The sequence below is a fragment of the Marmota flaviventris genome, chromosome 13 (assembly GCF_047511675.1).
Source record: "Marmota flaviventris isolate mMarFla1 chromosome 13, mMarFla1.hap1, whole genome shotgun sequence".
Taxonomy (NCBI): Eukaryota; Metazoa; Chordata; class Mammalia; order Rodentia; family Sciuridae; genus Marmota; species Marmota flaviventris.
The window spans coordinates 21,883,641-21,897,817 of NC_092510.1; the positions used below are offsets into that span (position 1 = coordinate 21,883,641).

Genomic DNA, 14,177 nt, shown 5'->3' on the forward strand with positions numbered 1-14,177 from the left:
AACCAGCAGCCTTCCAAAGATGTTCATCAGGTACATGAGTTACAGTTAAAGGATTAAATTTTATTCTCAAAAAAGGAGAGAGAAATTTGTAAGAGGTTAATGGTATACTGTCTTGAGAAATTTTGGAAGTCTACATGCTGCTTATAATGGTTAGAAAACATTTTAAGTCATTTAACGTATGACTGATAGCAAATGTAGAATATAATAAGTTTTAAAGTTTATTTTATTTCTAACAAACTGTTAGTCCCCATGGCAGCAAATGACTTTTGTTTTATGGCTTCTATGTTGGCTATGATACAATCATAGGAGAGCTGACATACAATTGTCATTAAGAGTGATTAGGCAAACCTTTTGAGAATAAAAGGAGCATTTTAGTAATACTATCAGGACCACACCCACACAGTGGAACTGTCTAAGGTAAATGAGGACAAATTGTAACCCTATACATAATGAAATTGTTTCAGCAAATAAAATTGGGCCAGTAACAGAGAAGGTTCTTCCTCTATAATTAAGAGGTGAGGGTCCCTTCAGGCCTCTCAGATTCCCTTCTCTTCAAGCAACATGATGGTTTGCGGGAAAAAAATGTCATGGGCTTTGGAGCCAGACAGGATTGGGTATAAAGCCAGGCTCCGTTGTTTCCGAGCTTTGTGATCTTGTGCAAGTTACTTATTCTCTTTAATCCTTAGGTTTCCTCTGCATGATTATTTACTTCAAAGTATCCAGCCCTATTCATTAAAAAATCTTAACTCCCTTCTTGTTCCACCACTTAAAGTCTCCAACTTTAAGTCAGAGAGCTTATTGACAGGCATAGTCTAAGATGGAGTCACAGAATGCTGGAACTAGAGGGATCTGGTCCATTTTATAGGTAAGAAGTCTCAGACTATACAGCTGGAATGATCTATCTGAGATTGCTCTAATTGTTATGGCTCACCTGGGGAATGGACAGGTGACCTGCCTTCCAGGCCATTGCTCTTTCCATTCCATCATATTTTCCAAAGATAGAGTGATGACCCGTTCTGCCTCCTTCTCCTACTCCTCCCTCACTTTCTCTTTATCCTCAGTTCAGAATATAGCACACCTCCTGGAGTGTCACTTGCTAAGCTGATAGAGTTTAGCCCATCTTGAGAAGGTTGGTTCTTGTGTTCGCAACAAATATATGCCCTCTGCAGAGACCCACCAACTGTACACCCATTTGTTCTGTGGTTGTCCACCCTCTCAGATCCAGCATCTCCCTTTAACAACAAAAATCTTGTAATGTTCTCGCTCAAACAGAGATGCAACACATGTAACTTTAAAATAAAAAACTACATGTAAAGTCAAAATGTTCTAACTGTAATAGAAAGAGAAATTAGAAAGTCATTCTTAATTAAATAAGAATCTCCAAAGGCTTTTCTCAAATAGGACTCACTAGGAGGCAGAACAAAGGAGTGAGATGCTTGGAATGGGGAGGGGTGGGTGGATGGAATAGATGTACGGTGAAAATGTGTTACTTTGCAAGCAACTCCAACACCTTTGGCATCTCTGATGTTGATGGTGTAATATTCTGAACTGCTAAACAACTCTTAGCAAAAGAGTTCAACATACTCAATGCTTGCAATCCTGAAAAATTCAAACTATGTTAAAGTGCTACTTCAAATGCTTTAGGTTTAAATGTAAAACAGAGGTAGGTTCTAGATTCAGATCATTATAAATATGTTCATTATGGATAATATCTAATATTTAACATTTGAAAGTTTTTTGGAATGCAAAATAATTCTTCATTTTGTGGAACTCTCCTAAATATTTTAAGATATCTAGTATCCTTGACCCTCACCCACTAAATGGACATCAGCCCCTTCAATCACTGTGATGTCTGAAATGCCTCTATGATCTTCTAAAGGATCCTCCTCTTGGATGAATGGTGGTACCGCTTTACTGCTCTGGAGTTTAGTGGGCATTCTATAATTGGGTGCTAGCACAGAGCTCCTCAAAGGGAACCAGAATAATGGTTGCCAATGATGTCATTTGCCAAAGCCTCCCAGCATGGATGAAGGCCTCACAGGGCGAGCATCAGTGGCCATAACAAAGGAAGCAGTAAATGAGGCTGAAAAGTGTCTGCAAAGTGAGGCAGTATGGTTTTATCCAAATGATGGCAATAAACATGGCAGATTTTAAATGGGAAAGACATTGCCACGTGGGCTTAGCATTATCTCAACAAACCCAAGCTCCAAAGTCAACTTAAGGAGGTCAGTGTAGTTAAATGCAAACTGCAGATGATCAATTATGTTCTGATATCCCCATATTGTCCCCAAAGGACTTTCTTACATTGTTCTCTTCTTTACACTTTTGATCCTTTCTGTAACCTTAAGAGGTGGGGGTGTGAGTGTTTTCATTTTAAGGCATTTTAGTGATGCTTGATAATACCACATTGTTTAATTGATAAAGTCATCATGCACAGGAAACTAGACAAGGGTCATTAGCCAGACTCTTTAGCTATATAGTACATCACAAGTTTCTGGAAACTCTGGCTATGGTATTGGGATTTTGTCACACGCATGCTCAGTTGATAGCTCGTTTCTGTGTAAATGTGAGCAATGCTCATTCTGTTTTTATCTGCCACTAATTTTGCTGTGTGTCAATAAATACCCTATATTTTTCCTTCAGCAATAAGATGAAGAACAGCTTCCTAGTAGCATCCATCAACATTCTACTGAGTAGGTTGTGCTGCTATGATGCATGATGTATCTTTAGGGCATATCATTATATCAGGATCTGTGCAAATGGTGCTAATGGAAATGGGCAGTGTCAGTCTGCTTCATTATACATGGCAGGCATCCTACCTATTGTCCATGGCCAGTCTACTCCATTAGTATTTGTCTTCTGATTCTTGCTACATAAGTTATTATTACTTCTTAAGTTATTTCTTCAAATAAATAATGAAAACAATGGTGTAAAACATATAATTTTATTACTATACTAAAATGAAATACACAATTCACCAGAAAAGGTATGTAGGAAACTTTTAGTATCTATCATATAAAGAAAATTACGAAAGTATGTATAACCAGCTATAACATTCAACGAGTATTTCTTATTTGTCAGAAACTTTATAGCTATTCGCTAATTTTAATGGGTCTGCACAGTTATGTAAATTGGAAAGCTTTTTACTTTTCCATGATCATTACCATTTCTTCTAAAACAAAGTTCTCAATCTGCCTAATTGAGCTTTGTGGATATATTCAGAAAGCTTCTCAGATATAGATAAAGCAAAATAAATTTATTTATTAATAAATTTATAATTTATTTATTATTGAATAATACTAAGTTAGTGTTCTGGTCTTTATGGAACTCACCAGAAAAGGTATGTATGAAACTTTTAGCATATCTCATATAAGGACAGTTAAGAAGATTTGCATAACCAATTATAATTAAATTCACCTTGTATTCCATAGTGGACTTGTTAGAAAATGAATGTATTTGTTGATTAAAAAATGTTTGATAATAGAGCAAGTGCTGTTTATTGTTCTTTGTTGAGATCATAATGTCTGATTTTTGTAGGTTTTTTAAATTGTCAGCATCACTTACACATCCACAATTTCACTTACCCTCTCCCCAGCCTGGTAAAATAGGTGTTTCTCCTATTTTATAGTTAAAACAAACTGAGATCCAAGAATATCAAGTAATCTTTAGCCACTGAAGCTCATAATATGAGTAAAGACAAAGCTGATATTTAAACCCAGGCTGTCCAGCTTTTGATTGGTCCTCTTCCATTGTACTCCAGCTGCCTTACAATTTGAGCACAGAGATGAAGGAAGAGTAATACGAATCTTTAGTACATTACACTCATGTTTAGAAAAATTAGGAAAGGGAAGAAAGCTTTTATATCCCTGCCTACCTCCTTTCCAGGAAAATAAGTGAATATCTATTATTGAGATCAATAACCTAACAGATGTGAGTGACTTAAAATATTAGAAATTTGGCTGATTTAAAAAAAAATTATAGCATTTTCTGAATGGCATCCTGAATGCCTGAAAAGACCCACGGGTGTATTTTGTGTGGACCATACAGATGTAAGTGTGAATTTTAAAGCTTTTAGATGGTACTCAAAATGGTCAATTCTTTCCAGCCTCCATCGCTCCCTATATACCTGTTCACATTTAGGCACCTGCTTGACCTGTGGAGGTCCTGGCCATTATAATACCTGAATTAGTTAGTTACTGTGATTGTTTTTCCCTGAAAATACTGGTTTCACTCTTTACTATTATTCTATTTTCCCCTTACATTTTAGATTTCTCCCAAGAAAAATAAATGAAAGAAGGGGAATGGAGAATGCTAAGAATAAAGACTGAAATTCTCTATAGTGTGGCTAAAAAAAGTCCTCACAAAGAAGGTGACATTTGATTCAAGACATTCAAAGGAAGAAAGCATGAACATATTGAGGGAAGAGTGCTCCAAGCAGAGGGAGCAACAAGTACAAAGGCCCTGCGGTTAGAACATGATTGGCATGCTTGAGGGACAGCAGAGCTGCTTAGGTGGCTGGAGTGGAATGAGAGAGACAGTCATAGGGGAACAGGGTTAGAAAGGTTAGGAATGGGAAGAGGACATTGAGTAGGGTCCTAGACATCCCTAAACAACTTGGTTTTCCCTCTGAGGAAGATGAAAAACCATTAGAGAGTATTGAGAACATGAGTGGCATGGTTCACTCATGTTTTCAAAGAATCACTCTAGATGCTGCATTGGTAGTGGCCCTTGCCTGCGTGAAGACTGAATAAGGGAGGTGATATAAGAGACTGTTTCAATAATCTAGATGAGAAAGAATAGCAGCTCGGATCAGGGTGATAGCCATGGAGGTGGTAAGAAGTAGTCAGATTCTGGACACAATTTGAAGGTAAAAGCAAAAGTTACTGACAGGTTCAATGTGGGTATGAATAGAGAACAGTCAAGGGTTTTGGTCTGAGCACTTGGGAAAATAGAGCTGCAATCTGCAAAATATTGCAGCCTGGAAACGTGAGATTTCTCTTGTCTTCTGGCTATAGGAGAGGGATATAGGAAGCAGAAGATAAAGGGTTGCAAATTAGGGCACTTGAGGAGAATAATTATATATATATGTATATATATATATATATATATATATATATATACACACATACATACATATATAAAATACAAATATATATAATTTATACATAATATATAAGATACAGTAATATATAACAATATATATGATTATATTATACATTGATATATATATATATATATTTATATATTATAGTATTATATATTTGTATTCTATTTTTTTGTATATATTACACATATAATGCTTTTAGATAAGAACAAAGGAGCATGGGCAATCTGTGTAACCAAAGTAGCAAATGGAGCTAGAAGTGGTAGCAGAGCAGTGAGACCTTCACATAGGATTCATGACTTTCACAGCTTTCCTAAGGGGGTGAGTAACATGAGCCCCCTGTTAGGGATAGGGTGCACCTTTTAAGTATTAAGCACTCCAAAAGCCATACTCTTTTCATCCTTCCCTACCCTGTATTTTCTCCTTTTAGACATTTTATGGTGGTAGACAACTTACGGCTTTGTTTTAGGCAGATTTTTCACTGCTGTGATTAAAAGATCTGACCAGAACAATTTTAGGAGGAAAAATTTATTTGAGGGCTTGCAGAATCAAACGTCTTACATAGACAGCCAACTCCATTCCTCAGGGCTCATGGCAGAAGACTGTTGCAGAGGAAAGCAGAGAGATACTTCACTCTCCAGATACAAAATATGTACCCCATAGCCATGCCCTCAATGAACCAATTCTTCCAGCAACTCCCCACCTGCCTCCAGTTACCACTCAGTTAATCCCATTAGGGATGAATTCACTGATTAGGTTAAGGCTATAACCCAATCATTTCTCCTCCAAATCTTCTTGCATTATCTTACGTGTGAATTCTGGGGGATACCACATCTATACCACTACAGGCTTACATTTATTTTTTCTTTTTGTGGCACTCTGATTAACTCAGAGGCACTCTATCACTGAGCTACACCCTTAGGTCTTTAAATTTTTTTTTTTTAATTTTGTTCTGAGATGAGATTGCCCAAGGTTGATAAATTGCTCAAACTGCCATTGAACTTGTGATCCTTCTGTCTCAGGCTCCTGAGTTGCTAGGATTACAGGTGTGTGCCACCACACCCTACTTATTTTTTGTTTTTATTGAGATGAAGTTCACACAACACAAAATAACCATTTTGAAGTGAACAATTTGGTGGCATTTAAGACATTCATAGTATTGGCAACTAACACCTCCATCTAGCTTCAAAACATCTTCATCACCTCTAAGGAAAATCTTGTGTCCATCAGTTATTGCTCATTTCTCTCTTTCCCAGTCCCTGGTGACTACCCCTACAAAGCACTTTATGTCTGTGGATTTACCTGTAGTGGATATCTCATAGGAATGGAATCATACATAATGTGACATTTTTGTGTCTGGCCTCTTTCACTTTTTTAAATATTTATTTTTTAGATATAGGTGGATACAATATCTTTATTTTATATTTATGTGGTTCTAAGGATAGAACCCAGTGCCTCATGCCTGCTAGGCAAGCGCTCTACCTCTGAGCCACAACTCCAGCCCTACTTTGTTGTTTTTTATGGCTGAATAATTATATTTTATTATATGGATATGCCACATGTTGTTTGTGTATTTATCTGCTGATGGACATTTGGATTGTTATCATCTTTTGACTATTGAAACAGCATTGCTGTGAACATTACATACAAGCATTTGAATTCCTGTTTTCAATTCTATGGATGATGTATATACTTAAAAGTGGAATTGTTGAGTTGTATGATAATTCTATATTTGACCTTTTGAGGAACCACCAAACTTTCCACAGTGACTGAATCGTTTTATATTTCTCCTAGCAATGTACAGAGTTCTAAATTCTCAACATCCTCACCAACATTATTGCCATAAAAACAAGCATCAAGTGGTATCTCATTTTGGTTTTGATTTGCATTCTCTGAATGATTCCCTAATGATTTGTGATGTTAACATCTTTTTGTGTGCTTTTTGTCACTGGTAGATGGTTTATACTTTTCATTTCAGGATTGACTTTTGAAACATAAAAGCAGTAATGCACTCTTGTACATTTTGAAGAGAAAAATTGTGAAACATATGCTGGCTTACAGTTACCTAATGCAGCTGGCTGCCAATTTGGTGTCGTATTGTAGATCCATCCTGGGAAAAACTGCTTTGATGCTGTCCTCATTTTCCATTGAGAAGCCAAGACTCAAAATTGGGAGGCTAGCCTTTACACCCAAGAGTAGGTAGTTGAATTTTCCATCTGTAAAAGAAGGCATTGAAAATACATATCCCCAGTAAACTTTCAGAGAAATCCATGCCCTTTGACCAAGTAATCTGCCTTCTAAACATCTGTCTATTGAAAATTAACTGAAACAAAAGGGAGAAGAAGCTTTACATGTGAAGATGTCTCTTAGAACATTGTTTTTACAACTGTAAATTGACCTAAGAGTTCACCAATGGATGGCTAACTTATTATATTAACTAAACAGGAAATTTGGCCTTCTTTATAAGTTATACCAATGAGAACATACAAAATGTTTAAGTTAAAATGTTAAATGAAGAAACAAGATATTCGTTTGTGGACATAGTATGATTGCAATTACAGTATTCCTTACCTAAAATTCTTGGGAGCAGAAATATTTCAGAATTTTCCAGAATTTGGAATATTTTCATAGACTTTACTGATTATCTCTAACTTGAAAAATTTGAAATCCAAAATTTTTTTGAGCATTGACACACTCAATCAGATTTTAGATGTTTAGATTAAAGGTGCTCAGCTAGACCCACAAAATTGTACCTAGAAGGAAGACTAGAAAACAATACATTAGAATGATAAAGAAATTATAGTTTTGCTATGGTATGGTATGGTATGGTATGCTATGCTATGCTATGCTATAGTATGCTGTGGTACACCATAGTTTTATATAGCTTATTGGTTGACAGTTTTGACTTCCAAAAGACATCATTCATAACATAATAATGAATTATTGTTATTTTTATTTTTACAAACATGACCACAGTTGGAGGTTTGCAGACCAGAATCATACACCTAAATGTTGTACATGTTTCCAACCATTTGAAAAGTGTTGGTTATTTTGGTTTAGTGTGTTGACCTTAGAATTTACTCTGTAGAGAATGTCACTAACAGGACTTTGTTTAAAGTCAGGATGCCATAGGATAATTTCATGGATCCCTTAAATTCCATCCATTGTTTTGTATGTACCCACAGGTTTTTGTGGGAAAAGAAAATCTGAACTTTAAAATAAAAAATGTCTCTTTGCAGGTGTTCCATTGCCTAAAGAGGACATTTCTGCTCCCCTGATCTCCAGCTCGCCAGTAAAGGAAGCTCGAGAGTATGAAGATCCCCCAAGTGAAGAAGAAGATAAAATAAAAGAAGAGCCCTTGACCATCTCTGAACTAGCATACAACCCAAGTGCCAGCCTGCTCCCCACCCCTGTTGATGATGATGAGATTGACATGCTTTTTGACTGTCCATCTAGGCTTGAGTTGGAAAGAGAAGATACAGATTCATTTGAGGAACTGGAAGCAGATGAAAATGCCTTTTTGGTTGCTGAAGAAGAGGAGCTGAAGGAGGCTCGTCGAGCTTTGTCATGGAGTTATGACATTCTGACCGGCCATATTCGGGTGAACCCACTGGTCAAGAGTTTTTCCAGGCTTCTTGTGGTGGGCCTGGGACTGCTGCTCTTTGTATTTCCCCTGCTCCTCCTCCTTTTGGAGTCAGGTATTGATCTCTCCTTCTTATGTGAAATCCGCCAGACACCAGAGTTTGAGCAGTTTCACTATGAGTACTACTGTCCCCTCAAAGAGTGGGTGGCTGGGAAGGTCAACCTCATTCTCTACATGCTGGGTTGCTCATGAGGTTAATATCTTATAAAACTAAGGGCTATATTCAATACTAGTGATTTTTTTTCAGTAGATGACTGGTTCTGAATGGACATGGGGTTGCCAACAGATGTTCCTTTCTCATAATTGATCATTCAAACCCTCCATTAGCTTTTCATAATTAAATGCACTTAAATCAAAGATAGATATTTTACTTACGGGTCAGGAAGATGACCTTTACATAACCAAAATATGTTTATTTTAAGTGTAGACAACTATTATAATGCATAATACATTGGACTGAATAGATTTCCCTGTTTTTAATAGTTGGTACCATCACAAGCTATAAGGTTCAGAATCAGAATTTTAGTAAAAACCTAAGGGAAAGTTTTTGAATATAATCCTTAGTGAAAAATGATGTCCTCTAACCAATGCCTATACAACTAAATTTATGCTGGGCTTTCTGTTTTGTTTTTTTAAAACTATTTTTATGTGTTCAAACTATTTTGGTAAATTTTTAGCAAAAAAAAAAAAAAAAAAAGCCTCCTGGAGTTATTTAAGTATACCGACTGTAAGACTAACAATGCACAAAGGTATATCGGGAATTTTTTAATGTTTTGGCACCAGTTTGTTTTTTAAAATATTTTTGGCTGAACAAGTCTATAATTTGTTATTACTTGCATATGGGATAGAAAATGGGTAGAAAGATACTTTAGTAAGTAAGCTCCCCAAACAGATGATGGGAATGGAGGATGTAGAAACTGAGAGCATTGAGTTGACACAGGGGAGTCCCTTTTTCCAAGTTTTGGACAAGATGACTTGGTACTTTTGTCTGCACTCTGTCCATATATTTGGGCTAGGGAAGCAGAATGTTTTTAAAAGATAGTAAAATTTTAAAGGAAAAATGGTAAAAGATATACCAGTTGATTGTTTATTGTATATTAAAACAAGAGTGAGTGGATACAGATAGAAATTGAACTAAAGGAAAGTAGTGAAGAAGAGTTCTGGTGAGGCTGTAGGCAGGTGGTGGAAGGCAAAGGGTGTCTTTAATGAAAGGGATGGTGACAAGAGGCATTCAATGATGTAAAGTGCACTCGCTGTCCAGTTGACATAAACATGTTTAAGTGGATCTAAATAAAAGTGGAGAAACTTTAAGGTAAATTTTTTGGTCCCTCATGCCATTCATTGTGATTCTGTGGAAGAAACTTCAAAAATGTGTGTGTGTGTGTGTGTGTGTGTGTGTGTGTGTGTGTGTGAGTGAGGGGGGGGGATGAGTGGCTTTTTGATAAATACCAAGATTTATTCTTTATGGTGGGTAATATTCTCCTTTCCTTGCATGGTTTCCTTAAAATCTTAACTTATTCATCACTGGACTTCCATTGGGAAAATGAGAGTGCTCATCAGATGACAAATCAGTTCAGCCTGGGTAGAGAATAAAATAACAGATAAATCCTGTAGTACCTTCCTCCGCACCATTAAATCCATGATAGAAAGGGTCTGATGCTTTCCCATGCAGAGTACTTACCAACATTTGGTATGAGTGAGAAAGGGTCTGAGGTTTACAGCACAGAGTGCAGGATTTCTTATATAGAGATGGGACCCACCTATAATATCTCCCTAATGACCCTCCAATGCCACCATTAGCATAATTTCCAAATTGGGCATTCCAGTCAATGGGCAACTCAGTCAATGGAGCTGTTAGTTCTTTATTAGATATTTAATTTTGAAAGTAAATGTTGAAAGTCAGTTCATGAGGCCTCTGTTGAACACATTATAATATATATACTTGCTATTATATTTGCAGGGTTTTCTTCTGGTGGACTTTCAGTGATTTATACTAATATAGAAGTATATTTTCTATGGTTGGAACCTGCAATAATTTATTTTGGACATTTGCATGTAGTCAGCTTGGAAATTGAAGTTTTAATATGTTCTATTATTTTTTGACATAAGGGTACTCCAGTGTAGTCTATACAAATCTAGTCCCCTTTCTATCATTTTCTTTGAAATTCTAACCAAGACAAATTATCTAGCCCTCAATTTTAAAAAATAATATTAAATAATATATTTAAATTATGGAAGTGCTATATTTTTCATCATAAAATATTTGAAAAATACGCAGGATAATTATCACATGTCATCCGACCATGAGATACATATGCCATTTCCAGCTAGCATCTCTTTTCTCTTAGGCAGATACTTCTTTGTTTATTGAAGATGTTTTCAGGTTACAGAGTTGACAGAATAGGATCTACTTGATTTAAATAATAGCCATCCAAAGCAAAATTGGATTCTGGTTTAGAATCAGAGCCTTTTAAAAATACCCACTTAAGTTGTGTTAGTCACCACTTGCCTGCATCAAATGTGGAGACTGCTTCAAAAGAGAGATGGTATAAGTAGTAGTAAGACACAGAGTTCAAAGCACGTGTGTGGGTATATGTATATTCCATATTATCGGTATATGTGTTTATATATAAATCTGTATATATGTATTTGTATAGACACAACCAATATGCCTTTCACACATAGTTATGCTTATTTTGACCCAGTTGAAGAATTTGTGACATGTTGTTGTTCCTTTCCCTCTCAGATATCATGGTGGGTAAAAACCACAGCTTCAAAGATTTGAATTTTTCATAAAGACTGCTGTGTGTACCTTTGTGGATTTGTACACACATGCATGCATATGGCAAATACATATACACACACAACCTTGTCTTTAGTGCTAATGCAAGTGGGATTATGAAAATAATGTAGGTAAAGTATCATGTATTTCTATCTGTGCTTGGACCATATTGTAAAATGTTATGTATTTGGAGTATTACTTGTGGTTTGTTTAATATTTTTAAATATAACTCTGGGGAAAATTCAAAACACAATTGATTTTATTGAAATACTAGAGAGATGGGGGTCATGATACTGTGATGGAGCCTTACCTTTGTATAGTGAAATCTGCATTTCTCTGTCAACATCCAGATTGTTTTATATGTTAATATGGTGGCAGGAATCCCTAATAAAAATACTCTGGGGTAAAATAATTTTTTTGCAATCATTCAATTTTATTTAAAGTACAGTTGTGTAGTCATCTTAATGGAAACTATAGAAGGTTTCCCTTTAGGAACATAAATTGAGTCACCTTTCAATGGTGATAATATGAAAAGAATCACAGGTAATAGATGAGATTAACTCTCTGCAGAAGTCACCCAGGCCCAAAGCAGGAATATTAGCCCTGGATATATGCTCAAATATTAAAGAAAAATATGGTGTAATGTAGTTCAGTGGTAAAGTCTCCCTGGATTCAATCCCCAGTGCCTCCAAAATATATTAGTAATAGTATTAATTAGAGAGCTGAGCATGGTGGTGCATACCTGTGATCCTACCTACTCTGGAGGCTGAAACAAAATGATGGCAAGTTCAAGACCAGCCTTAGCAACCTAGTAAGACCCTATCTCAAAATAAGAAATAAAAAGAGTTGAAGATGTAGTTTAGAAGGAGAGCACTTGCCTAGCATGCCCCAGGCCCTGGGTTCAAACCAAGTACTGAAAATTTAAAAAAGCACAAAACACTAGAGAAATAGAAAAGAATAAACAAAATTAGGAGGAAAAATTAAGAAATTAAGTCCTCCTTACTTGCCAGGAAAGGCAGCCAGCGAGAGTTGCTTTAGACTCTCAACTCTGTGACACTTGCCTTTAGATCTCTTTTTTTGTCAAAGCCATAGAGGAATCAGCTATTCCATGTCCATCCTCCCCTCCATACAAACTAACCTTGCCAGGTCTTCTACTGAGGATTGGCCCAATGATTACAACTCCATACTTGAACATTAAATCAGGAGGTGTTACTTTGAATGAAAAGAGGAGCTTACAGGAAGAAAACCCTCGGATGTCAAGGAGAATTGGCCCCTAGCTATGGTGGCCTTTTAAGCCTGTCAAGTTCTTACTCAGCAACCTTCAGAAGGATGGGAGTAGAGGGGAGAAAAGGAATTCGGTGGTTAGTGCCCAGGGGTGAGGTGACCTATGCACCTGCGGTCCTGGCTCCAGCCAGTGCTTTTGTTTGGGTTATTCTCTGATGACCCAAAAGACTAACAAAAAAATGACCTTTGGCCACTTATTCAACCTCACCTCTGAGTGAAATCTCCTAAATCCCCTCATTTTCTGCTGAGTCAAACAGAGGAAGGATCACCCACCAACAAGCCCAACATGGAGAAAAGTACTGGGGAGAGGCTTCCATCTTTGGGGTGATTTCTGGGATGATTGTGACTGATGGGATTTGGGTCTCTTTTGGCCTTCTTTCTCTACTGGGTGGAGATAATGTGCTAAAGGTCCCTGCTTACTTGTCCTCCTGCTTCTTCTCTCTCTTTCTCTCTATCTTGGACCTGATTTTGGGCTTCCAGTCTCCGTGCCATAAACAGACCCAGCAGGACCTGTTCGTGGTGGGCCCAGCCAGGATCGGCTCTCCATGTTCCAGCCTCGGTCTGTGACTGGGTGGGTAAGTTTGGTGGGCCTACCCAGTGGGCTCAGCTGTCATCACTCTGGAGAGGAAGAAAGGAACCTCAGATCCCAGCTGTGATCTCCAATCCATTTCCAATCCATTAATAAAGCTGACTTTAACCTTCTTCTGGCCATTGTATCTTTTATCTAGTGGAACTAGATAGCGGTGGGTAGGATGGTGGTTAATATTTAGAATCTCCAACCTACAATATTACAGACAAGGAAGGAGTGGAGAAGTTTGCTCCTTGCTGAGGGAATGTCTGCTACAAACATCAGGGAATGTCTGTTACAAACATGGGCCTTGCCAATAGAATAAGAACCTGGAAATGAATATTAGTAAAGAACAGGGCACAGTGGCATATGCCTATAATCTTGGCTGAGGCAGGAGAATTCCCAGTTTGAGGAAGTCTCAGCAATTTAGCAAGACCCTATCGCCCCCCCCCAAAAAAAAAATTAAAAAAATAAAAGGACTGTGGATGTAGTTCAATGGTAAAGTGTTCCTGGATTGAATCCCAGAGCCTCCAAAAAAGGAAAATTAGTAAAGAATAGACGTTGGTTGGAGTGGTACATCCCTATTCTTTACCTTTAGTTGATGCTTACCCTCCCTACATATCTCCTTAAAGAAATATCCAAAGCCATTTTCCTGGTTGCAAAGGAAAATTAATAACAACATCCTCTCTGCAGAAATAAGGATTGAAACAGAGCTTTCAAATTCCAGCAACTTCTTCAGCTAAAACCCTTATCTTGATTCTTTGTGCCTATAGAATCATGATTGTGATCACTGGTT

The 14,177-nt window shown here is 37.1% G+C and overlaps 1 protein-coding gene across 3 annotated transcripts in view; it reads left to right on the forward strand.

Annotated features, from left to right (window-relative positions):
* Positions 1–13,324, forward strand: part of Frmd3 (FERM domain containing 3) — a 251,189-nt gene extending 237,865 nt beyond the window's left edge. For 2 of the 3 annotated variants that reach the window (XM_027955619.2, XM_034635356.2), the window contains one exon: positions 8,344–11,925. In XM_027955619.2, coding sequence (XP_027811420.2) covers positions 8,344–8,939 — 596 coding nt within the window. In that variant the 3' untranslated portion in view covers positions 8,940–11,925. Of the gene's footprint in view, positions 1–8,343; positions 11,926–13,293 lie in introns of those variants that run through there. The other variant, XM_027955620.3, reaches the window with a different exon arrangement.
* Positions 13,325–14,177: the final 853 nt, after the last annotated feature.